This window comes from Myotis lucifugus, unplaced genomic scaffold, assembly GCF_000147115.1.
Source record: "Myotis lucifugus unplaced genomic scaffold, Myoluc2.0 scaffold_8, whole genome shotgun sequence".
Taxonomy (NCBI): Eukaryota; Metazoa; Chordata; class Mammalia; order Chiroptera; family Vespertilionidae; genus Myotis; species Myotis lucifugus.
Genome location: NW_005871056.1, coordinates 12246635 through 12273597, shown reverse-complemented (window position 1 = coordinate 12273597; position 26963 = coordinate 12246635). Strand labels below are relative to the sequence as shown.

Below are 26963 nucleotides of genomic sequence, written 5' to 3'. Positions count from 1 at the left end.
AAAGAAATCACAGAAAGTTCCAAAAAGCAAAACTTGAATTTGCCACACTCTGAGCACCACGCTGAAGGCACATGAATAAAATGATACACAGGCACACCCTGCTGTAGCCTCTACACAAAGACAGGTCATAGAAGGGACTTGAGTAGCCATGGATTATGGTATCTGTGGGGGTTCTGGAACCAATCCCCAAGGGTACTGCGGGACAACTGTAATTACCACCATGTACCAATGCTCCATAGGAAGGTCTGGGTCGCCACTGAGACCTGGGTCCAAGTGACTATCTGCCTCCAAACAAAGGGCTAGGCAGCCCTTCTCTCAGCCCATCTCCTAGTGCACCACTGCAGGGTATGGAGAAACCAACTTTCTTTCCAGATTTCTGGATACAGTTAAGGAAACTCATTCATATCCTTTAACTCATCTCATGTTCCCCACTTTGCAGATGAGAAAACTGAGGTCCAGGGGCCCATGTCATCAGACTCCAGGCCTGTCTTGATTCATTCAGGAAGCTTTATTCTAGTTCATCCACAAAGGTTCTGGGAAGCCCGAACTTCCTCAGACCCATGAGGATATCAGCAGGAGCAGTCGCCCTTGCATCACCAACACAGGACCCCGTGTCTGCCATGTGTCTTAATGCTGCAGTCCCAGCTGCTCTGTGATTCAGCCTCTGTATCCAGCGTGGGCCTGGCTGTTTGCCAACAGCTCCCTCCACATCAAAAGGGGATGGCGTGGGTCCTTTGCCATCCTCTCTCCACCTTCACATCTCTGATCCCCCACATCCCATGGGCCCCTTACCCTGGGTGGGGCACCCTACCTTGTTGGTGAGGCTGGGGTCTCTTGAAGCACTGTCCTCCTCCTCCGAGCTTCCCTGCTCTTCATCCGATGTGAGGTCCTCCTTGGGGGCTGCGGCTGAGATGGGACAGACCTTGTAGGGTTCTGTGTAGGCACTGGGGTCAGAGCAGAGGAGAGAAAAGGTTAGAGCTCTGTGTCCAGCAAAGACAAAGTGAATAGGCCAGGGGCCCAATTAATGATATAATCCAATAACAAGTGCTCTGTGTGCAGAGAGCTCTGTGCCCTCCATGGAGACTCAGAAGTGAGTAAGATGCAGACACAAACCTTCCTACCTGCCCCCATTCTAGTCATGCTGGCCTCCTTTTAGTTCCTTGAACATACCAAACTCTGCCTCAGTGCCTTTACACATGCTGTCTAAGACAGATCCTTCTCCTGTTAGATACAAGGCAGGCTGTGATGCTAAAGGAAGGTAGAAATAATTACTATGAGGACAAGAGATATCCAATATGATTGATCTGGTGGTCTAGACTGGCTGATCAGACAACAGGGTCAGTCCACAGGTGGCCATGTTCTCTGAGCTTAAGAAGAAATGCAAGGATGTGGTAGAGGAAGTGTGGGATACACATGCGGGCCCCTAATCCCAGCTTGCCATCAGCTAGGTCATGGACAAGACACATCTCAGGGTATTAGTTTCTATCTAGTCTTCTTGGGGATAATTCCCATCTCACGTTCTTGGCAGATGCTATGAGGATCAATGCTTAGAAAGCATATACAGTTGACCCTTGAACAACACAGGGGTTAGGGGTACCAATCACCTACTCAGTTGAAAATCCGAGTATAACTTAAGTTGGCCCTCTGTACACATGGGTTTCTAACTGGATAGAAAGTACAGTTGAGCCCTGACCGCTTTGGCTCGGTGGATAGAGCATCGGCCTGCGGACTGAAAGGTCCCAGGTTCGATTCCGGTCAAGGGCATGTACCTTGGTTGCGGGCACATCCCCAGTAGGGGGTGTGCAGGAGGCAGCTGATCGATGTTTCTCTCTCATCCATGTTTCTAACTCTCTATCCCTCTCCCTTCCTCTCTTTAAGAAATCAATAAAATATATTTTTTAAAAAAAGAAAGTACAGTTGACCCTTGAACAAATGTGTTTAAGTGTAGTATAAACCCGCGCTGTTCAAGGGTCAACTCTACAGGTATGATAACAATCTCATATCTGTACTGCTACGGCTACTATGTAGGCATTCCATTAATTCATAGATGCATTCAAGAAACATTTATGATTGCCTGCTTTATGTCAAGCACAGAGCTAGACAACCAGTAAAACACAAGTGACTAAAGCAGATATGGTCCCTGTTCTCAAAAAGGAACAACTAAATTTATGATCATAAATTGTAATAAGTAAAGGATGGGAAGGAGGTGCTTTCTTTTTTATTTTATTATTATTATTTAAATATTTTACTGTTAAATGTTTTACTGTTAAATATCTCTCACCTCTGCTTGCATCTCTATCCTAACCTCTGTGGTCCAAGCCATCTGTTGCCTGGACAGACATCTGTAACAGCTGCTTTCTGTTCTTTCCCGTCCCACCCTGGCTGCCCTCCAATCTGTTCTCCACCCGGTGGCCAGAGGGACCTTGTCAAACCCAATCTGATTGTGTCACCCTCTTGCTTAAATTGTTCAGGGATATTCCAGTGCTGTTAGAATTCAAATCCAACAGCTCAGCCTGTCAGGCAAGGCTCTGCTCAACTTGGGACACGGGAAGGTGGGTGTCCTTGGGCCCTGATGCTTGCTGTGAAGTCTGTCCAACATCAGATGCTGCTGGGCATCACAGAACTTGGGGGCTCTGTCTCAAACCAGGCACAGGGTTGTATTCCATGGAGCCCAGCTGAGCCCTGGGTGACACTGGGGAGAGAACTCATGAAAGCCACCTCCCCAACCCCGGGGAGGGGGAGGCACTGGGTCAGGGTCACATGACAAATCTAGGCCCAACACATGTTACCTGTGAAGAGGCCTCTCCCAATGCTCAATCCCATTTTATAGACATGAAAACAGAGGCCCACTTGGGTTCCCTCAGAGTGCTGAGGTGTGGCGTGGGATGTCAGGTTGCAAGGGCAAAGCAGGTTTTGTTTTTGTTATTTGTGCTTTTATTTTATTTTCAAGAGGCAGTGGATTGCAGAGATGAGAGCTCACACTACCATGTTAGATTGCGTTCAAATTCTGGCATGTCACTTATTGGCCATGTTTAACTTTTCCAAGCCTCAGCAGTGCCTAATTAATTGAACAGTTGAGGGATTCAATGAGTTATTTTATTATTTACCTACTGTTGTCTTAAAGTCAACTAATTTTTAACATGTGCTATTACTCTGGTCCCATCCTAAGTGATAATACTCATGAAGTCACACTGTGTGTTCTTCTAACACTTTAAAACAGCGGTTCTCAACCTGTGGGTCGCGACCCCTTTGGCGGTCGAACGACCCTTTCGCAGGGGTCACCTAAGACCATCCTGCATATCAGATATTTACATTACGATTCCTAACAGTAGCAACATTACAGTTATGAAGTAGCAACGAAAATAATTTTATGGTTGGGTCACAACATGAGGAACTGTATTTAAAGGTCCAGAAGGTTGAGAACCACTGCTTTAAAATAAAACATATCGTCCTAGTCGGTTTGGCTAAGTGGACAGAGCATCAGCCCGCAGACTGAAGGTTCCTGAGTTTGATTCCGGTCAAGGGCACATACCTCAGTAGCAGGTTCCCCGGCTCTAGTCAGGGTGTGTGCAGGAGGCAACCAATCAATGTGTCTCTCTCACACAGATGTTTCTCTCTGTCTCTCCCTCTTCTTCCCATTCTCTCTAAAAATCAATGGAAAAATATCCTCAGGTGAGGATTAATAAAGTAAAATAAAATAAAATAAAATACACCATATAATTATTAATCTATAACATCTGACTCAAATGATCTTGCTCAGCATTGGAAATTCCCAGATCTCACAGAAATAAGCCCAGTGACCTCTGACCCACCAACCATCTGTCCTCAATCCAACCTCAGCTTTGGCTAGAAATGTGGCCCATGCTCTTTTAATCCTACTTCTTCTTGTGACTTCTGTTTTCTCAAAAGATCCCTAGAACAGAAGTCAGGAGGCAAAGGTTCAGGTGCTCTGATGTTATTTCTGACTTTTTTATTTCACTGTGAACACAACAAATGAGGATAAATTTCCATTAAAAATGTGCTTTCACAACAGAAAAGAGCAAGTATCATCCAGTGTCTTTGAAGATTCAATGAAAGTTGTAGTGACAGACCTTGGAGAGAAATCAGTTAAATAAGCAAACCAACACATTCTGATTCTAAGACCACAAGTGTCTACAGATCTGCTCCTTCAGACCCTTGACAGTTGCTACCAGGCTGAGCTTCACACCCAGGGAAAGAAAACAGCTCTGAGAAATGTTTCCTTGACACCTTCTGTCCAAATGCTCTGGCAGGCAGGCCCTGGCAGAACTCGTGTCTTGGGTGAGTAACCACTTCTTCCCTTGAGGAAACTGACTGGGAACCCTTACATACCACATCCATCTCCCCAGTCTGTAAACACAACTCTGAGATGGATCCTTTGCACGGTATGGTCTAAGGAAGACTGCAAAGCTTTATATTTTTGGCTACCTGGTGCCTGTCTGTTTGGTTTTTCAATCATTAAAAAACACACACAAAAATACACCTACCCAGAGCCCTCCATGTTCCAGGCTCTGTCTTATAGGTACTAGTGGAAAACAAATAGACAATGTTTTTGTTCTTTGGCCTCTCTAATGAAAATACCTATTATAATCATAACTAAGTGAGGTGTTGTTTCTAGACAGCTTCTGTGCATCTACCAATATATTACACATAAGAAAGCCCTCTAACTCAACCACTGACCCATCTATATCCTCTTCCATCCACTCACCTACCCATCTGTCCATCCATCCAACTACCCATCCACTTAGCCATCTATCCAGCCATCCTTCCATCTATCCCCTTAGCTATCCAGCGATCCAATCATCCACCCTTCTACCCACCCATTCCCTCACTCACTTATTCAACAAATATAGATTAGCACCTACTTCAAGGAGCTATCTCATGGAGGAATCAAAGGTGACTAAAGTACTCTCTCTGGCCTCAAAGAAAGTATAGTACAAAGTACTGGTTAAGGGGTTGGACTCAGAAGTCAGACTGCTTGGTTTGAATTCAATTCCAGCTCTACTTTAAGCAAGTTACTTAACCTTCCCACGCCTCAGTTTTAATTTTTTAAAAATCTCTACATCAGGAATCATGAAAGATGCCAGGGAAACGGGCAAAAGAGCCACATGGTCAGGGCTGTAAGTTTAGAGACCAAGGGGCCTACACTTTGGCATCAGATAGAAAAGAGTCACTGTGTAACCTTAGGCAAGTCACCCAACCTCCCAGTTTCTTATCTGTAAAGTGGGGAAGACTATGTAGGTTCATTGTGGGATTAAATGAGAACATGATAGAGACACTTCCTGGCATGTAGTAAGTCCTTTCTGGCCAGCCCAGAAGAGCCTGCACAAGGCCCAAGTTATAAACCCCCAGACTGATCTCCAGGGAGCTGTGTCCTCCCTCTGGGTCAACTTGTGCTTTAAAGGGAACATAAATTAAAGCTGCCCAGAGCTCATTACCTTAAATGACCCTTCAAATGAGCCCAGTCCTTTCCAGCAGGCTAGAGTCATAAAAGGACATGTGCATCCATGTGGGGAGACCAGCACTTTGCAACCCAGCCCAGGGTTATCCAACTCAGCCTATTAAATCCTGTCCTATGATACTTGCTGGGAGTCATAACCCCCAGCACAGCCAAAAGGGCCTAATAACTCATAAAAAAGGAACATTTCCCCCACTAGGGATCTCTCAGCAGGCGCTTTGGCCCCAAAGTCTGTCCTTGCCGGTGCTATAATATGTGTGAAGGAGGCCAGAGTGCAGATGCAACATCCTTTGGCTCCTCCAAGATAGACTAGGACCTTTCTAAAGCTTGCCAGCTTGGTGGGGAGGGGCAGGAGCTTCAGGGATGGGAGCTGGAAAGTCTGAGATGGAGAAGACAGGATGACGATTTGGCGAACATGACTATCCTAATTAGCAGAGCGGCTGGAAGAGTTTGGAAGTGGATGGAGGGGAGGGCTAGGTGCACAATCAGGGATTTCCAAATCTTCAGACATTCAGTCCTGTCTTCCTATTCCACTTTCAGAGTTCACTCAAATGATCCTTCTAGGCCTTCCCCAGCCGGCACCTTCTGCTCTGATACTTCCTTGTCACTCAAAACTGACCCCTCCCATGCTTCCCTTTCTCAAAGGGACATTGGGATTTCCACAGGTAGAGCTATCTGCACTGTAGCTGGGAACCTTCGATCTGATACAGTGGAAAAAGCTGAAGAGGAGAGGGATCCAAAACTGGGAGTCCTGGATTCATCTCCAATCTACTGCATGATCTGGGCTATAGGACCATCCTGTTGGGTCTCAGTTTGCACATCTGTGAAATAGAGGTAGAGAAACAAAACACTCAGAAACAAAACGCCTCAGTTTTCATTTTTTAATTTTTTAAAATCTGTAAATCAGGAGTCATGAAAGATGTCAGGGAAATAGACAAAAGAGCCACGTGGTCAGCGCTGTAAGTTTAGAGACCAAGGGGCCTAAACTGTCACATGTGAAACTGTGTGTTGAGGCCAGACTGCATGCATCCCACAGCAAGGAGGCCAGGCTCTGAGAGCGGCTGCCTGTCTGGAGCCTCCTCACTTCTAGAGTGAGGCTCTGCTCCATTCCCTGTTAGAGGGAATGCAATCTGCACCCAGGGTCAGCCAAGGGATAGTGCTTGTAATGGTTCCCAGAAACAGCACTGAAGGAGAGGCTTTTTAAAAAATTTAGTTTCCATTTTTCACTAAGTAAAAACAGAAGTATATCCTTGCTCTCTGACCTGTGACATCTCCACCCTTCCTCTTAAAACACAGTGTCAATGGTTTTATAGGGATTTGTTTTCTGTTATAACATTTTCATTGAGTTATAATTCACATACTATAAAATTTACCCTGTTAAGATGTACAATTCAGTGCTTTTCAGTATATTCACAGAGTTGGGCAACCATCCTCAATCACCATCTAATTCTAGAACGTTTTCATCAACCCAGAAAGAAACCCCACACCATTTAGCAGTCCTCTTCCCTCCCTCCAATCCCTGGCAACCACTAATCTACTTTCTGTCTCTATGGATTTGCCTATTCTGCACATTTCAAATCAATGAAATCAGACAATATATGACATTCTGTATCTAGCTTTTTTCACTTTGTGTAATTATTTCAAGACTCATCCATGTCCCAGGATGTCATTCCTTTTTAAAAAAAAAAAAATATATATATATATATATATATATATATATATATATATATATATATATATAAGTGATTTTTTACAGAGAGGAAGGGAGAGGGATAGAGAGTTAGAAACATCGATGAGAGAGAAACATCGATCAGCTGCCTCCTGCACACCCCCTACTGGGATGTGCCCGCAACCAAGGTACGTGCCCTTGACCGGAATCGAACCTGGGACTCTTCAGTCCGCAGACTGAAGCTCTACCCACTGAGCCAAACCTGTTAGTGCTCATTCCTTTTTATGGCTGAATAATATTCCACTGTACCACATTTTGTTTATCTATTTATCTGTTGATGAACATTTGAATTGTTTCCACTTTTTGACCAATGAATAATACTATGAACAAGTATGTACAAGTTTTTGTGTGGACATATGTTTTCATTTCTCTTGAGATATACCTAGAAGTGGAATTGCTGGGTTATATGGTAACTCAATGTTGAACGTTTTTAGGAACTACCGGACTGTTTTCCACAGTGGCTGTGCCAGTTTACATTCCCATCAGCAGTGTTGAAGGTTCCAATTTCTCCACATCCTCATCAGCACTTATTATTATCTGTCTTTTATATTTTAGCCACCCTAGTGGACTTGAAATGGTTATAGGATTTTCAAAGAAATTTGTTTTCCTTGATTCCAGCTCAGTCTGTTCCCACCCCAAGCAAACACTGCCGTTTTTCCTAGCCAAAGTGAAATATAACTGTGACTACAAAAGGCTTTCTTTTCAGATAATCAATTGAGGTTCAGAGGTCCAGGGAGAAAAATATTATGATTAGAAGATCTGTGGAAGCCTCACAAAAATGACAGACTAATATAAAGAGATAACATACAAGAAAAAAATCATAAACTAGAGCTCCCAACCCACCGGTACAGTGGTCTCTAAAGTCCTGGCTTCGAGAAACAATATGATGTGGGCAGCAGAGAAAGCGTCCTGCATTTTTGGCCCTTAGCAGTAGCGCGCTGTTGGCACATGGGCCTGGACTCACTCTGACCACTGACACTAGCATTTTGGCCTTCTCTGCGACCACAGAAGAGGCTAATGATAAAGGGCACAAGTGTTGGAATTCCATCTCTGAGGTCAGGACCCGGGTCTGCCACTTGTCAGCCCAGTGACCCTAGGTCAGTTGCTTAACCTCCCTGCCTTGGTTTCCTCATCTGTAAAATGGAGCTGGTAACAGTAATTACCTTTTCAGGGTTTATGAGATGATGTGCATGAACGAGGTAGCTGGACTGTTCAGCACAGTGCCTAGCAGTTTTATTTGTTACAATCAGTTTGAGCTAATGGCAAGGGCTGAATTAATCAGGCATAGCTCTTCAAGGTTTTACAGACTGTTCTAGGCCCACCTCTGACACCAACTTGCTGTGTGACACTGGGTGGACCCTGTCCTCTCTGGGCCTCAGTTTCCTCATCTGCAAAATGGGCTCCATGGTTGTTGATCCTGAGCACCCAGCCCAAAACACAAGGAAACTGGAACACATCTTCCCCCTGTTGTCTCTGCTCTGGGATTCAGGCCACAGGGAAGGCGAGAGGGGCAGGGAGCCACTGCTGCCACCTGGAGCAGCCAGAGAGGATGCAATGGCTGAAGATTCATTTGAAAGGCACTATAATTCCATAACCACACACCACATCTGAAGCCGCCAGGAACTATGAGAGGGGTAGTTTGTGGTTTCTGTGTGTGGATCTGAAAAAGTCACCCTGTCCCACCTCTCCCTTCCACATGGGCACAGCCAGCCAATAATAATAGCAATAGTAGCAGCAGCAGCAATAATAGAAGCAGAAGTTTACTCTGTGCCAGATGCTTTATGAATTCTCTCCAACCACTGTATCCTGTAGGTAGCAACATGCCCATTTTATAGATGGAGAAACAGGTGCCAACAGGGTAAGTGCAGAGCTGGGGTCTGAACACTGGGAATCTGGTTTCAGAGCCTGTCCTACAGAACCTACTACAGAACCTACTCTATACTGCTTCTAGCAGCAACAGCAGCTAATGTTTATTGAACACTGAGCTGAATGCATCTTATCCTCTCCACCACTTAATAAGGCAAGCACCATTATCATCCCCATTTTTCATCTGGGTAAACTAAGGCTCTATGAAGTTAAACAGCTTGCCCAAGGTCCACTCTGCTATTCCCCTTCCATCAACTTCTCCCAGACAGAACCATGGCAGATGACTTATAGCTGGACCTACTCATTAGACACATTCATTCCCCTGGTTCACTGCTGCCTTCCCTGTGCCGGGAGACAGACATGCACATGTGCCAAAGGTGCCAGGACACAGAAGTATCCACAGTGCAACCGGCACAGGAGGGCAGGAGGTGAAGGCCTTTCTGACATGCATGACCATATGAGTCACATGTGGCCAGAGTGGAATGCTTAGATCAGGACATAGGAAATCAATCACACAGAGCCAGACAGAGACAAACACACTAGGGCTCAGATCCAGAGGGAATGGTGATGAAGCAAGGGCAACACACTTTAACCCAGACACACAACACACACGCACTCTCGTCACATGGTTTATCTTATGGTCTTGTTGAACTCCATCCACTTCCTTTGCATCAAATGGGAAACAAGCATTTTCAGAAAAATGCTTCCCTTTGTCAAAGGCCTTTACGATCCTATAAATCCACCTTCCTTCTCCAGGGCAGGGGCTGCAGCCGAGAACAGATGCCTGGGACGTCTGCTGACCTGACACCCTCACACCGGCCAGGGCCCCAATGCCCTTGCTGATGGAGTCTCCTCTCCGGACCGAGTGCCAACCTCACCTCCTACTCCAGGAAGCCTTCTCTGACTACTAATGCAGGTCTACCAGGAAGATAGTAAGATGTAAGCTTCATACTTGCATGGGTCTCTTTCAAGGCTCTACAAATTATTTTATATTCTTAACTGCATAATCTTTTTCTTAAAGAGACGGCTCCTCCCAAGTTGGGTAAGCTTCAGAATCTGCCCCTGCCCAGCCACGCCTACTTGCACAGGCACCGTACATGTCCCAGTACCCACAAACACCCCTCATCTTAGCTTTTAACAAGATTTCTCTTCCTCGCCAAACTTGAGCTCCTTCCTGCCAGTCCACCATGTTAAGCTCTGCACTTAGCAGGTGCTCACTTAATACCTCCTGGTTTTAACTGACTCATGGGGAACACCTCCAGCCAGGTCCCTGTGTACATCCGTGAACAGACACAGATTGAGATGTACCCAAATCAGCTCTGCCCTACGTGGTGCTGGGGGTACAGGGGTGAAGGAGATACACCTTATCTGCCCCTAGGGCACTCATGGCCTAGTGGGGATGCACACAGGCAGACGGATAGGAGACAGGCGACGAGTGCTTTGAGACAGCAGCACAGAAAAGGGATCCCCAGTCTGTGTGTTGCAGGGGAGGGAACACAGGAGGGTTCTAGCCCAGGGTGAGATCTAAGCTGAGTCTGAAGGTTGAGTAGGAGACAAAGAAAAGAGTGGTAAGGGAGAACCTTCCAGGGAAGTTTACACAAAGGCACAGAGAGGAGAAATGCCAGGGCGGGAGTATGGGGAGCCACAGTCACCCACTATGAGGTAAGGAGGTCTGGGAGAAGGGGCTGATGAGGCGGCCGGGGCCTCAAATGCAGGGCTAAGGCACCTGGACTGTGTATCCCAGCGGTACTGGCGAGCATCAAAGGGTTCTAGCCAGGAGAAGGACCTGACCAGTTGTGCTCCCTGGCGAATTCATCCTGCCCACCTGTGAACAGCGAAGGGAGGGAGACACCCTGGAAGCTGGAGACCACAGGAGGCTGGTTACAGTCTGGGGAGCCGGTGGCAAGCCTGTGGGATGAAGACGAAGGTGCAGGACATAACAAACTAGTATCCTCATTTCACACACGAGAAAACTGAGGCTCTGAGAAGCTCAGGGATTTGCTCAGGGTGACCCAGCTAGCAAGTGGCAGTCCTAAGACTTAAATTCAGGTCCTCTGTTCCCAAATATAATTCTTGCTTCTTCAAGGGTGATTGGGAGCATGTAAAAGCAATGACGACAGTGCCTGACACCTCACGTGGACTCAACGAAGTTAGTTTCCTTTCCAATTTTTATTCAGGCTTAAAAAAAAAAATAACCCTTACTTCCAGTATAATCAACACAGGACCCATTTTTTTTTTACAAAATTTCAATTTACACACTCTTCTTAAGGGACATTTCTGTGAGGTCAACCTGTACTGCCGGGTTACAGGGCTGAATGGGACTGGCCTGTCCCTTTCCCATCTTGTCCTCACAGCTGGGCTGTGGGCTCCACGAGGGCAGTGAGCTTTGCTGTGCGTTTATTAGGGCTGCAACAAGTCACCCATTTAACAGGTTGGGAAATTGAGGTCCAGAGCCAGAAGGAATAGAAGTAGATCTATCACTCAGCTCAACACTCTTTCCACTGCTCCAGGAGCCTCCCATGGGAGGAGGGGGTTTTAGAGGCCTATAGGGCTTGGCAGTCTAGCGGGGAGGCAGGGAGTGGAGGGATTGGGGTCCCTGGGAAGTGAGACCTTTCTGTTCAACACCAACAAAAAGCCTCATTCTTGAGGCGAGAAGAGGGGCACCTGCCCTCAGCCCCACCAGTGCCCAGACACATCTTCAGGGCTCCTGGAGGCAGGCTGCCCCTCCTCCACCCACCTCCTAGGCCTTGTCTTGCATTTCCTGTAAACATGGACACTTCCTCCCTGGGGAGAGCCTGGCAGTGCTGGGGCCACACCCAGCCGCCCTGTGAGTCTAACACACAATGGCTGGCTGGGGCTCCAGCTGGCCACTCCACACCCCAGACATTCCCTGGGACGCAGAAAAATGCCACCCTTGCTAGAGCTGGACAGTTTAATGCTCCCATGACAAAGGTAGGCAAAGTAAGGCTGGGGGGTGTGGAGGAAAGAGATTTGCCCCAGGCTGCATGGCAAGTCTACAGCAAAATGTGGGGTCATGTCCCCTCACCTCTGTACCCCAGCACCTTCGACGTGAACTGCCATGAGTCCTTGAGTGAGAATGCTGATCAGAAGCACAGAATCTGGAGCCTGCCCACCTGTTTCCAAACCTAGTTCTCTGCCACTTCCCAGCTAGTCAACCTGGGGTGAGTTTTCTCTGCCTCAGTTTGCTCATCTGTGAGGTGAGGAGAATAATAGTACCTATTCTCATTGTTTTTTTTGTGAGGATTTAGTGAGTTGACATATAAAAAGCATCTAGAACAGTGACTCTTAACATAGTAGCTATGCTGTTGCTGTTTTATATGTTTACTGAAAGCTCCATCCAGGACAGACCCAGGTCTCCAGACTACAGCCCACTAAGGATACATTTTGGGGTTGGATTTTCAACCTCAAAACAGTTCAGAGTTGGAAAGGCTGTTCTGTGAGTCAGGAAATTCTTGTTCTTCCAATCACCCTGTGACCTAGGCAAAACCGTTCCTTCCATGTCTCAGTTTCCTCATCTATAAAATGACGATGAAAATCCCTGCTCTGCTTACCTACCTCACAGGTTGTTGGGAGGTCAAGGGGGACAGTGGGCAGGAAAGCAAATGGACATGTTAGGTGTTTAACGGAGAGGACAGCATTCCCAAGCAAATCATCACAAAAATCTCATTCTTAACGATAAAGTCCTTCATGGCATAGCGTTAAGATTATGGCTACCCCACGAGCGTCCTGTGCACCAAGCCTGGCCAAGTCCCTACCTGCACGGTCTCATTTACTCCTCACACAGGTCTACAAATGGGGTATATCAGCCCATGTCACAGATGACAGAACTGAAGCTTGTGAAGTGGTGGAGTCAGGACCAGAACTGATCTTTGACTCCAAAGAAATTACATCTGCTGCCTCTAGGGGAGTGATTCCCTAAGTTTTGCCTCCTTTGATTTTCCCCAAAACCTTCGGCTCTAAGAACTGCACAGCACTTGACAGTCTACAAACACTTCCACATATTTACTCTCAGTTGATTCCCCCTACAAACCTGTAAGGTAGGCATCACTACTTCCAACTAAGAGGAGAAATTGAGGCCCAGAGAGGCTGAGCGACCTAACCCTGAATGGTGGTTCCCGGGGGGCATGCCAGGTGACTCCCGCCATGGGCCTGGGTGCCGTGTGAGCAGTTTTTGGGGCCTGTGGCCCAGTATCTGGAAGTATTTATGAGCTAAGCAACTAAGCCTGCCTTTTTTCTTTTTTTTTTTTCCTTTCTTTTTGTAATTGCTTTGAAATATGGGTTCTGAGAGTTTGGCTGCAACACCATCTGGCACAGCCTGCTCCCCACACATCCAGGACAGAGACTACAACAATGGAAGGCTGGGAAAACCACCCATCACATAGGCCATTCTGGCTTGGGACGAAAGAAAAGTGCTGGAAATGAGGCAATGAGCTGGAAAACAGAACCGAGAGGTCGGCACGGCACCCTCTTCCCTCAGCCCCATCCTCACGAATCCCATCTTTCAGCTCCCCTGTGGAGGACCCCTTCAGCCCCCAAACTGGCTGAAACATTTTCTTCTACATCAAGATCAGACTGTGTACCCAGGTTCAATGAAAACAGGGTCTGGGGTGTGGCCTCAGAATCTGCGTTTATAACAAAACCCCAAGTTACTGATTCAAGGAGAAAAGTCTTATGTGAAGCAAGTTGGAAGTCTCATCAACTAGGGAAGAGTTTTCATAGGAGCAAGTTGTCTTTACCTAAATCAACAGGGTTTGGTAGGCATGGGTTCTCACCTCTGCCTCTACTCCCAGCTCCAAATCCAGCCGGCAAGCCGCCCGACTCCTCATCTCTTCGCCCTTTCTCTCTACCTACGGGGCCCCTGGCCCCCAACTTTAGTCTTAGCCCCTCCAGATTCTGGGACTCATTTTGTCACTAGTCAGGGAAGAACTGGAGACTTTCATTGAGCTCCGCAGGATCCTATGATAAAGTGTATTAAGGTGGTGTACAAACGGGAAAGCCTGTAAAACAGCATACTGGGGTGATTTCCACTCCAGAGCTCACCTCGACTATGCTGCTTCTGATACAAAGCCCACTTTGTGACCCTGCTCAAGGGTCTGGGTCCCTGTCTGGATAAACTCTCTCACATCCCAGCCTCAGTAAGTGGAGTCCTGCTGTCTTCATCCCTGTTCCCAGACTCCCTTATTTGAGAAACTTTTGAAACCTCTCAGAGCAGGAAGAGGAACTAACAGATACAACTGCAGGGATGCCACAGCCTTGCAGGAGGAGATGCGAACCCCGCCCCCAAAGGCACTCAAACACTGGCTTGGTGAGAACTGAAGCATTCAGTGAGAGATGGATAGCCCCTTCTCAAAAGTCCCTTCCAATCGCAAAGTGACTAACATCATAGTTTTCATTCAAACTTCCCAGAGTAGAATAAATTATGGGTGGATGAGGCCAGCACGTTGAGGATGACTTCAGAATGCAACTGGATGAAGCCTTTCTTGCAGGTGAATCCCCCTCTGCCTTCAGAACCCTTACAGTGGAAATGATTTGGGGTCGGGGCATCAAGAACATTTTGTTGACATGTACTAGTGACAGAACAGGAAAAATAAAATAGAACAAACAAATGAAAACCTAGAAGCTCTCTATATATTTTCTGAGTGAGCTAAGGCAGACTCTCTGTTAACTCTTAAATTCCAGGAGGTGCCGAACCGGTTTGGCTCAGTGGATAGAGCGTCGGCCTGCGGACTGAAGGGTCCCAGGTTCGATTCCGGTCAAGGGCATGTACCTTGGTTACGGGCACATCCCCACTGGGGGGCGTGCAGGAGGCAGCTGATCAATGTTTCTCTCTCATTGATGTTTCTAACTCTCTATCCCTCTCCCTTCTTCTCTGTAAAAAATCAATAAAATATATTTTTAAAAAAATTCCAGGAGGTATAGAACACCTGTTCTTCCCAGCTACTCTAAAACCCAGGGGTGGGGACCTCCTTGCACACCTTAGAGGGTAACCAGACACCCATCATGGACTTTTCCAACTGACCAGACTGGCAGTATTGGGTTACTAGGGGAGATGAGGGAAAGATTTTCCAGCAAGGAAAACTAGCACAAACAATGGCATGGCGGGACAACAGGGTTTTATGTATTCTATTTTGGAGAAAGTGGGGTTTCCTTTTTATTCAAGCACAACACTAATTTAGTTTTCCCAACAAGGGATTATTAGCTCCATTTCACAGATTTAAAAACTGAGGCACAGAGGCATAAAACGACTAGTCCCAAATCACAGAACTGCTAAACTATGTTGCCAGGGTTTTAAACTAAGTCTGACTGAAAAGCAGGCTGCTCAGGCACTGCCAACTACACTTACCTGTGCAGGCTGGCGTCCTTGAAGAGGCCCTTTCTCCTATCCCTTACTTTACATAAACACGGAACTGTCAGCCAGGTCCCAAGGCCGCCTTCCCTCTGGAATGGACCTGACTGAGGGAGAGGTGACTTCTCCACAAAGCTAGTGAAGGAGAAGGCACATGGTTAGGGCAGTGTTTCTCTAAGGGTGAATTGGGGTTATCTGGAGGATCTGTTATAAATGCAGGTTCCTAGGTCACACCCCAGACCTTGGGGATCAGAAACTCTGGGTGCGGAACTTAGAAATCTGCACTTTAATAGGTGTTGGGGTTTTGTTGTTGTTGTTGCTGTTTTTAGGCATATTAAGATTTAAGGAATGCTGTACCTGGAAGGATCAGGAGAATCAGGTTCAAATCCAAGCTCCCCTAGTGTGCAAACCTAGGCAAGCCACTTCTCTTTTCTGAGCCTCAGTTCCTCTGCCTGTCAGGTGGGAATCCCAAAGGGTTGCTGTGAGGATCAAGAGAAGCTGGAAAAGCTCTCTAGATAACAAGACTCCTACATTCTCTCCAGCCTAGTTCTTTGTCCATGAAAACTGCTCCCTGATGGGGAGGGGCTGGCTGGGACCTTCTCAATAGCAGGGGTGGGGGAGAAGGGCAGGGTGAGCCTGGCATATCCCCCCCTCAGGACTGGTGAGCCTCCTGGCATCCAGATGGTGCTCTGCATGCAATGCCTGCTGTGGAGCCCTGGGGTGGAGGAGGGCTGTCTGCAGTCGGGTCTGACGCAGTGTCAGCCCCCAAGAGAGCATCTCGGGAGGGAAGGGGGAGCCCAGGCCAAGATTTCAAGGCTAAAAGGAGAAGACCACAGCAGAGGACATCTGGCACAGCACAGCAGCCTCATTCTCTTCTCAAGCTCAGATCTCACTTTTAACACATGTGCAGGACAACCTCCACGCTGCACAGACCCCAAGGGCTCCTAGGCTGTTCAGCACACTGTGATGCTGTTCAGTATTCACAGAGACCCTGCTGTGTGCCAGGTATTGTGCTAAGTTCAGGATGGGGACCCTCCCTTTCATGGAGAGCCAGAAACCAAAAAGGAAAAATAAATAAATCAAGCAAAATGTCAAACATGAGCAAAAGGCAACTCGATTTAGATTCCCTTTCCCTTGAAGGAATATCACGTATTCAACTCCCAGGGTTTGAAAATTAAGAACAAGAAACATAAGGCTTCATTTGATAAATATAACAACTCTTAAAAATATAGTAATTGTTTTCTATTTTAATAGTGGGGAGGAAGATGGTGGGAGGAAGCACGGCACAGAGGTCTCCCTGGGCCAATCCGTCTTGGACAAGATGACACCATGGACAATGGACCAGTGTTCGACACTCACCCTCCTGTCCAATTATCTACCCATCTCTCTGTCCACTCACCACTTGCCCATCTTCATATCCAAACACAAAACTGAACATGCAAGACTCCTGCCAGACACCGGAGAGGCAGGAGTTTGGGGCTACCGGGAGCTAACTCAGTAACATGCACATAGCCACAAAATGGGAAGGCAACAGAAAGGCCCCGGAGTCGCAAGAGAAGGAGAGAAAACTGTGGGGAAAATTCAGATGACACTGGAGGTGCCGCTAATTTCAGAAGATACAACAAAAGCTTCATGGAGAAGGTGGTACTTAAAACAGACCAAACTGTACCCTTGGGAAGAATGTGAAGCTGCAGAAGGCGTGACAGAGCAGCTGGGCACAAAGCACAGCTCGGGCAAAGGCTCAGGAGGTGCAAGAGGACAAGATGGAATTCTGACTGAGGGATGGAGAGGGGAGCACAGAGACTTTGGGAGAAATGGGTGTCAACAAGCATTCAAGGCCTTGAGGTAGGCTCTGGACCCTGCTGGGAAGAGTGGAGCTGAGGAGAGGGAGCGGGCCTCACAAACTTCACAGCCAGATGGGGCCTGTGTGACCTGCTATATGTGGCTCTGGTGATGGGGAGGGGGCCGCTCTTAGAAGTGCCTGGTCCCCCAGGAAAGCTGTTCCCAGCCCCCAGGTAGCGGCTGGTCTCACAGTGCAGCAGGAAGGCTGTCTGAAATCTCAGGGTCTGAGGTCGCTGGAGAAGGCCCCACTCCTGCATTCTTTGTGGGGAAATGGTGGAGGGACCTGATTTGAGGACAACTTGGCGTTTCCTCAGGGGAATGTGAAGTTATAATTTCCTGGGTTCCAGAAAACTGCAGTGACCCAAGACGTAATGCCTTTTCAAGAACAAAAACAGCACTGACTTAATTGTCAGGCCAAGGGCTGCACTAAGCAGAGATGAAGCCAAACACCCTGATTTTAGCAACTGCCTGAGTCTTCTTTGGGGAAAAAGGACGGCAAGAAGCCAGGGTCTGAGACCCTGGACACTGTAGGAAGCAGGTGGGAGAGGGCTGGTCCCCTCAAGCACACTGGTAAGGCCAGCCCTGCCTGGTGCCTGGTGACGGCACTGATCCATGGGAGACTGCTGGGGACCCCACTCCCTACTTGTGTCCTTTCCAGATAAGCGAGAAAGGACGATTGTCAGTTATACTCATGCCCTTTGGTGTCAAACTTTTCCTGTATCTTTCCTGAAATCTTATCCTACAAAATCTGTCTTCTCCTTAACTAAGCCTATTCATCTTCTTCCTCCCTCCAGTAATCCTTTTTGTGTCTCAAAATCTTGAATTATTCACACTGACCCATATCTGCTCGTCAGCCGTCCATAATTTGATACCAACCAGTCGCAGAGCCGCATTTAACCCAGCAGGCCCCGGCAGCGCTCAGCAAATGCACGCATGCCGGCCTTGCCCCCACATGGAGGCAACCATTCATCCTGCACTTTACCATTATAACCCCCACTGCCTCCACTTTTATGAACAGTCTTCACAATCATTCCTCACTGCTCCTTGATGGTGCCACCGTTCCGGTCTTAGATGGGACTAACTGAGCAGGCTCAGGGGGTTAGTGCAGAGCACCTGGCAGCAGGGAACCCCCATTTCCCTTGCAATCTCTTCTAGAGAAACAAACCCAAACATGGATACAGCTTTAATTATAAATATGGTCACCTAAGCATTTCTTACAATGTAGCAGGATATTACAGACACTGAATTGACAGTGAAAGGGAATGAGTACATTAATTTGGGGCACAACCTCTCCAATGGAGTATGTGTGCAGTCATTTGGTACTGCAGAGCTTATCTCAGACTGTCTCACTAACTTTTATTAATTTATGTTATTCAATAATATTGTATAGGCAAATATAATACACAATTAAATAAAATAAGCAAGATAAAAGATCTTATTCGTAACATGACTACATCCACATTAAACAGATCCTAGATACATTCGCACCAGACAAGAACAAAACACACCCCAATGCTAACAGTGATTATGTTAGCATGGTAGGATTGTCTTTTTTTAAAAAAAACCTTCAGATATATTATGAAATGTGTTCAAATATGTTTATAAAATTACCAATGGTGACAGTTTTCAGAGAAGCGTTAAGACTGGAAACAACCTAGATATCTATCAATAGGTGACTAGGTATTGGAATTCCCTGCAGTCATTAAAAAGAACGGAGGCAGATCTATATACTGTGGTAGGGAACAATGTCTGAAGTGACAAAAGCAAGGTCTGGGAAAATGAATTCAATAGATTTCTACCGATGTTGAGAAAAAGTCAAGAGCCAGGGAGAGATATGTATACGTAAGTATCCGTGCATACTTGCACGTACATAAAATAGCTGGGAGGGAGCTAGAGGACAGGAACTCAGTGGTGCAGGATTTGATTTTCTCCTGCAGGTCTGAATTTTTGGAGTGCATGTTGCCTTTTACGAAAACATTTTTAAAAGCGTTTCTGAACCAAAATGAACTAGCCATATTTCTCTCCCACTGGACTATCTCAACAGCATGACTTCCTCTTCTGTGGCCAGAATTCTGTGCTAATGCCACACAAGACAGGATCCTGCACCTCTTGTTAGATTAGCTTGGGGGGGGGGTGGTCATTCCAAAGAAGGAAGAGGAGATGCCATGACAGCCAAGCTTCCTAGGACCCTCCACCCCCACCCCAGGGTGGGCACAGCAGGGCTCAGACCACAAACAGCTACCATTTGCAACGAGTTCCGAGTCTACAAAGTACTTTCCACATACTATTCCCACTGGATCTTCCCAACAAGTCTATGACATATACAGTAATAGCCCCATTTTACAGCACAGGAGACTAAGGCTCAATGGGGTGAAATGACTTCCCCTAATTACACACAGCTGGAAAGTGGCAAATCTAATGTGAAAATCTGTGCATTTCCCACTTCCTGGTGCTGAGGAAAGGGCAAAGTAGGTGCCGAAGCACATGCTTTTCCTTTCCTAGAGCTAGCAAGTCCTTTTCATATCCAATTTGCTCTGAAGTCCTACCTAAATCCTCTTTGCTACATTTCAAATGCATTCCCTACTGCTTCTAATCAACTGACACAAGGATGTGCAAACGTATCCTAGAGACAAGATAGCAACTGTGTGCAGAAGTGAGGGGGGAGCTGAGGGGCTAATTCTATGTATTTTCCCATCGTTTTGGGAGAGGGGTGTGAGGACCTATGGAATGTCATCTGACTCTGTTTTCCATTTCCCCCTGTTTGAACTGGAATGTCTATAACTGGTCCCATCTTGTATTTTAGGAACAGGTAGCTTACTTCTTTGGTTCCCCAGGTTCACAGATGAAGAGGAATTATGCCCAGGATGGATGATACCCAGAGCCTTACCCACACCCTACCCTGTTAGATGATTTAGATGAAGAGATATGGGACTTCTGAGCTAATAACAGACGAGATTTGCTGAGTTGATGCCTTCATGGGATAAGATCTTTGGGGACCTTGGGATGAAGCGAATTTTGCGTTTGGGATGGACGTGAATCTTTGAGGGTCAGAGGGCAGACTGTCATGGGCAGAATCAAGGACCTCAAAATGTCCACATCCTAATCCTGGGACCTATGGCTATTTTGTATTACATGGCTAGAGAGATTCTGCAGATGTACTTAAGATTACAAACTTTAGCCAAAACCGGTTTGGCTCAGTGGATAGAGCGTCGGCTTGCGGACTGAAAGGTCCCGGGTTCGATTCCGGTCAAGGGCATGTACGTTGGTTGCGGGCACACCCCCAGTAGGAGATGTGCAGGAGGCAGCTGGTTGATGTTTCTCTCTCATCGATGTTTCTAACTCTCTATCCCTCTCTCTTCCATTCTGTAAAAAATCAATAAAATATATCTGCAGATGTACTTAAGATTACAAACTTTATAATAGGGAAACTATCCTGGATTATCTGGCTGGGCCACTCTAATCACACAGGTCCCTGAAACAAAACTTCCTCTGACTGGAGTCAGAGATTCAAACTGTGAGAAAGACTCAACCACTGTTGCAGGAGAAGGCCACATGGACAGGACAAGAAAGAATGCAGGCAGCCTGTAGGAGCAAAACCCAGTCCCTGTCCAAAAGCCAGAAAAAAACAGGGACCTAATTCCTACACGGAACTGAAGTTGGCCAACAACCAGAATGCGCCTGCAAGTGGATTCTCCCCAATGGCCTTCAGATAAAAGCCCAGGCCAGCTGACACCTTCGTTTTGGCCTTGTGAGACCCTAAGCAGAGTACCCAGCCAAGCCCACTGGAGTTCTGACCTAAAGAACTATTGAGATAAAAAGATGATGTTGTTTTAAGCCAATAAATGTGTGGTCAAGTGCTATGGCACAACAGAAAACTAATATGTCATCTTGAAAAGCATGTCAGCCCATACAAATTACTTCCCTGAACCCTTTGTTTTGCAAATGGGGAAAATGAGGCCCAGAAAGCAGAACACAGCAAAAAGGTTTACGGCAAGAAGCAGAGCGACCAAGAGCTCAGATATTCTGGGCCAGTTCTTGCTCTCAAGAGGGAGACTAAGCCAGTCCAAAACCAAACTGTGGGACACCATGAACACCTTTATGAATGATAATCACTTTAAATATGGTCAGTCACAGAGTAGTGCCCAGGCTGTGGAAGGAGGAGAGTCCATGCAGGGCTGGACATCATTTATACAAAACACGAAACCTAGCTGCTTTTCAGACCAGGGAGATGGGGGTCGAACAGGGCAGATGCCAACTCAGGACTCTGAAAAACCACAATCTAGAGAAGGCCCTTGGACCAAAGCCACCTATGCACATTTCCCCCAGTTATTAGCTCTAATTGGCCTATTCAAAGGAAACTAATTTATGCCTGTCACCAAGGCATCCTTGATTAGCAGCAACTTGAGAATGAAGCCCTGTGAGTTGAGTAGTCACCTCCCCAGGGATAATTGGGAGGTAGACCGGACTCCAGCCTCAAAAGACATTGTTACATCCACACCTTCCCCTTCTCCAACTGTGGGGGAGGGGAGTCTTGCATAATCCCAGATCATTTCAGTGGAGGCTAAAAGGGCAGGGGACTGCCTTTGGAGGCTATAAGGGCAGGAGAACCCTCCCCTCCGCCCCCCGGAATCTCAGGGCCCCTCTGCTGACTGGCACTCTCAGCCTCTGAGTCTACCCTCTGCACTTTAGAACCTGAAGCCAGTGGCTTTAAACTCTCACCTTTGGTCACTCCCTACCACATGCAAGTCTGGCCACTGCGTACTTGTCCTCAGGCTTTGTACACTCAGGACTTTTCTTACTGTGTCTTTGCACATGCTGTCCCTTCCTTTTGCAATGCCCTTCCCACACTTCTTCAACCATGCAAACTCTTACTCACCCTTCAAGTCCAGTTCAAATGTCCAATTTGAACCCTGCAAACTCTTCAGGGAAGCCTTTTCTTCACTGCACTTGGCTGCTTCTTCTGTGCTGCCAGAATGTTGTTCATTATCCTATCAGACTTTTAACAGCATTCAGTCAGCTGTTTATGGATCTGCCTCCCCCACAGACCTTAAGTCTGAGCCTCATCTGTAAGCCCCAGCTCCCAACCCTGCAGGGGCTGGCACATAGTAGATGCCCAGTGAATTGCTCTAAAGTGGTTTGAGTATTTCTTTCTAGGCTGGAGGCTCACAGAAGTTTTCCAAGGTCAGACTTATATGTGGTAAAAATCCCAGACTGTCAGGAGCTTGAGAGAGTCTGTTGCATGATCTCCCATAGTACAATGGCTGAGGAAAGAGTCACACAGGTAGGTGAGGCTAAGGTAAATGAAATGCAGAGCAAATGAGAAAAGGAAGGATTTGTGTGTGGATGAGCCCAGGGTGTGGGGAGGGAGTGGAGCTGTGGGTGTGTGGAGTCCACCTTCTCAGTGGGAAGGGAGGGCTTTGGCCCGGCACACTATGTCACATAGGCTAGCTCGGGCTTACCGTCTATCCAGGGCATAGCCGGCAGAAGAAAGTGCCTAGATTCTGGAGTCAGATAGATCTGCATGCAAACCATAGCTTCCTCTCGAGTTACCTATGTGACCTTAGGTAAGTCATGACCCTGCTCTGAGCCTCAGTTTCCTCATCTGTAAAATGGGAACAATAACTACCTTTCCCACAGGATCTTTGTGCACACTGTGTTCCTTGAGCCTGGACTGTTCTTCCTGATCCTCCCCTCTATCAAGTTAATTCCTCATCATATTTAAGGCCCAAGTCTCATTTTCTCAGAGGTTTTCTCCAGCCACAAATAGGACAAGGCACCTATCAGAAGCTCTTAGAACAGCCCACACTTCTTTGGAGCACTCTGCACAGTTGAATTTAAATAATTAATTGTGTAATCAGGCATTTTGTGTCTGTCTCCCCAGGCCGACTGTCAACCTGCCTTGTTTCTCTTGTCCCAACACCCAGGGTAACACTAGGGTTTGGGAAGAATCTATGGAAAATCCTAGCCTGGTGGGATGTGCCCCTATGAGATAACACAGTTATCCCCAAAATACATCCATTTACTTAACTAACTTTTATTGAGCACCATCTGGGTACCAAGCTATGCCAAGTGCTGGGTACACAGAGATCAGTTGTAGGTGGTGATGGGGCACACAGTGCAGTAAGGGAGAGAGAAGATTACATAAACAACATGGCAGACAGATTATACAGAGAAGTGCAAAGGAGAAAGTGATCCATCCTAGGTAAGGGAGGTCAGCAAGGATGGCTTCATCTGCTGGGGATTGGGGAACACAAAGAGAGCTTTCTGTTCCAAAATACTTTCCTACGCATTTCATACAGTGTCTGAAATTCCCCCATCAGAATGCCATGTCCTTCCTTTGTCCTTACAGTCCTCTCCAGCATTACCTCATGCATTTAGGAGGGAGGCAGTTTATCTGGTGGAAGGAGGAATCGAGGAACTAAAGGCCCTCTCTGTGCCTCAGTTTTCTCTACTGTAAAGTGAAGGATTTCAGACAGGCTCAGTGGTATCTTGAATCACCCTCCCCGACACTGGTGTATAAGGGAGGGTCAAAGAAAGACCAAAGTTGGAGCAAAAGTCTCTTCACTACAAGTGTTGCTGGCCAGCCTTGGATGGAAACCTGGGGGCCTGAGCAGCCTCCTAAACTCTAATCCCTACTACGCCACTGACTCACTCTGCAGCTCTGAACCCAGCCTTGACCTCTGGCCTCAGGCCAGCAAGGAAACTTGGGTTTGGACCAGGGACCTCCCTAGAAACCAGATGTTGCATCTACAAGGAGCTTCCCAAGAGGGAAGCATGAGCCCAGAACAATCCCTAGCTGCATGACATCACCCTCCTTTCTTCTGTTATCACCCAGAGCAGTTCCAGGTGTGGCCCAGGACCACCACACCCTGCCCTGGGTCAGTCCCAGGGACCCATTTTTGTTCACCTCAATTCCCATGGAACGTGTGGCATGGTAGCTTCACACACTTGCCGGCTATGTGATCTTGGACAATACTCTTTGAGCCTCCGGTCCCTTTTCTGCTCTTCATTACTCCTATCCTGGTATTACCTAAACCCTCAGGCTTAATAGGGACCTTCTCTTCCTACATTGCCTCAGATCCTTTCCTCACAGTAGGTACAATCATTACAGTAATCATAATTACATTCACTGAGAACCCACTGCATGTCAGGCCCTGCACCAAGCACTTGGCATGGGTTATTCTTAACCATTAGATACCTGTCGTATTGATGTCCCCACTTAACAGTCAAGGAAACTGGGAAACCTTCCAGGAAAATGGCTTACCCAAGGCCCCACCCAGAAAATAACTCTGCCTGGCTACCACCAATACTCCTTTAGGTCTTCACTTAAATTGTGCTTTGAATCCATGTCTTACAGTGATTGCTGGAGCTAACAGGCATGGAAAGCTTTATAAAATGTAAAGTATAGTGCACACGTACGTAGCTGCTACATCAAGGTTTCTCTGGGTTCTCTAGCCCAGCTTTCTGGCCCACAAAAGGAATCTCCAGGAGAGCCTCTGGCCAGGGTTCACCCATCTCCTTTGCACACATAAATTAATTGCTAAAATATCCACAGTGAGGGTAACTCACTGCCTCCTAAGGTGGGGGCAACTCTTGCCAGGAGCATGCACCGCTCGATGAGGTAGGGACCTGCTTTCTTGTGCCCGCTCTGGGTCCCATTTGCCTTCTCTGCCACATGGTGTCCTGGAGCCTCAGTTTTCTTACCTGTAAATGGGGCTGATTATCAAAGAGATAACACATAAAAGCAGTGGAGTGTACACATGTATATAAAATATTGGCAGATAGTGGAACCTGCTGAGTGTTGCTTCCTTTCCCCATTCAACAGAACAAAAGGCTTGTTTCTGGAAGATGGGTAGGAACTACCATTTCTCCACCTCCCCTACTGTGTCTGGCACAGGTGCTATAAAGCACCAATTACATTATTGGTAAACAAGACTTATAAATATGTGTATTCAACAGATAGCACTTATTAAAAGAAACATGCCCAGATTACCTGAGGTGAGGTGCGGTTTTCAAACTGCATTCCTCAGAAACTCTGGCTCCTGTGGGTGAGGATTCACAAATGTCTTCTTGGAATTTCATGAATACAGACACTGCTATAGTGTTAACAAGAACAGTTAGAGTATACTGGGCATTTAAAATGCACTCATCTCTGGCTATATATCCTTTGCAACTGCTAACTCATTCAAACCTCACAACAACCTCTTGAGGTAGGTCATGCCACCTTCCTGGCCTCATGATAGATTCTAGTATCTTTTTCACTCACCAAGTGGACAGCTCAATGACTGTTCTTAACTACTGACCGTGACGGAGAGCTCACAGGACATCACTTGGTATAAGAAAGTCTCATCCTAATAGAATATAGCAGAACTTAAGGTCTCTGAGAAGATTCTGTAAGGCAGGATTCCCCCCCCGCCCCCCCCCCCCCCCCGCCCCATGTCTTGTTTTCTTAATTATAATCATGCAAGCAAGTCTACAGTTTCAAGTTCTTGGGTCATGCCTTGACCTGGACAAATCTCCCTTGGGCCCTATCCAGGACTCCAGACCAACCCTATGCATGTAGAGAAGGGGTCTGTTTACATAGCGACCAGTCACATCATCCTGAAAAACAATCTCAACCCTGAGACATTCGTCTTGCAGGAAAACAGCCAAGACACATGTGTCTCCAAGACGGAACCACCGCAATTCTCAGCTGCAAGCTCAGAATTCCCTGACACATGGCTCAGCGGCTGCTTTCATCTCTTGGAGGCTGAACAGTCCTGGGGCATTCTCAAAGAGTCAGATGAAACACATTAAATCATCACTCAGAAATTATTATGAGCTTTTTGTCCTGTTGACCTAGAGTATCGTAAGCACAGATGATAAATTCCCCAAGGTCCCTTCCTGAGCCCAGCCAGGCGATCTAAGGAGGCCTTAACCTTCAGTATAATATCAAACCATTGATTGCGGCTGCAATTATGTGTGCTGTTCTCTCTATATATAGTTTTTTACATCATCCCCTGGCCATGCAGACCTATGCAAGTGGCAGTCCTAAGCTGTTCATTCTGATTGCCTGTCATAAGGCAATTTCAGTGCTGAAGATTCATACCCCATTGTGTGTCCTCACTTTTGACACCTGTGGGTCAATTCCAAGTGGGAAGTTCTCAAAGAGGGTAAACCAGAATGAGGGAAGAATCCATTCCTAGAAATACTTTCCTTGTGGTCCTAGCTCCATCACTTACTGACTTACAAGTCATGTCACCACTCTGAACCTCAGTTTCCTCTTCTATCAAAATAGTAAGACTGAGTAGCTACTTCCAAAGGGAAATTCAGCAAGTTAGATGAAAGTATGGACATAAAGCGAGGAAGGACCTCACAGCAGAACTGAGAGCACAGGTGCTGAAAGTTGCCTGGGTTAAAATCTGGAAGTACTGACCAGTCGTGTAACCTTGGGCCCTTTACTTAACTTCTTTGTACCTTAGTCTCCTCATCTGCCAAGTGTAGATTTTTTTTTAAAGTATCTATGCTGTAGGGTTGTTTGTCAGATTAACTGAATGAATATATATACACAGGGTCTAAGACAGTGCCTGGCATATAGTGAACACTCAAGAAAGCCTCATGTGCTGTGATGCACAGCAGCATGTGTTCTCCTAGCAGCAAAGTTCAAGACTGATGGTATGCCCGGCCACCGTGGTTCAATGTCG

At 46.8% G+C, this 26963-nt stretch overlaps 1 protein-coding gene across 1 annotated transcript in view; it reads right to left on the bottom strand.

Annotated features, from left to right (window-relative positions):
• FGD5 (FYVE, RhoGEF and PH domain containing 5) overlaps window positions 1–26963 on the bottom strand; it is a 104757-nt gene that overhangs the window by 65248 nt on the left and 12546 nt on the right. Inside the window, 1 exon segment of the mRNA XM_023749620.1 lies at window positions 812–944. Coding sequence (XP_023605388.1) covers window positions 812–944 — 133 coding nt within the window.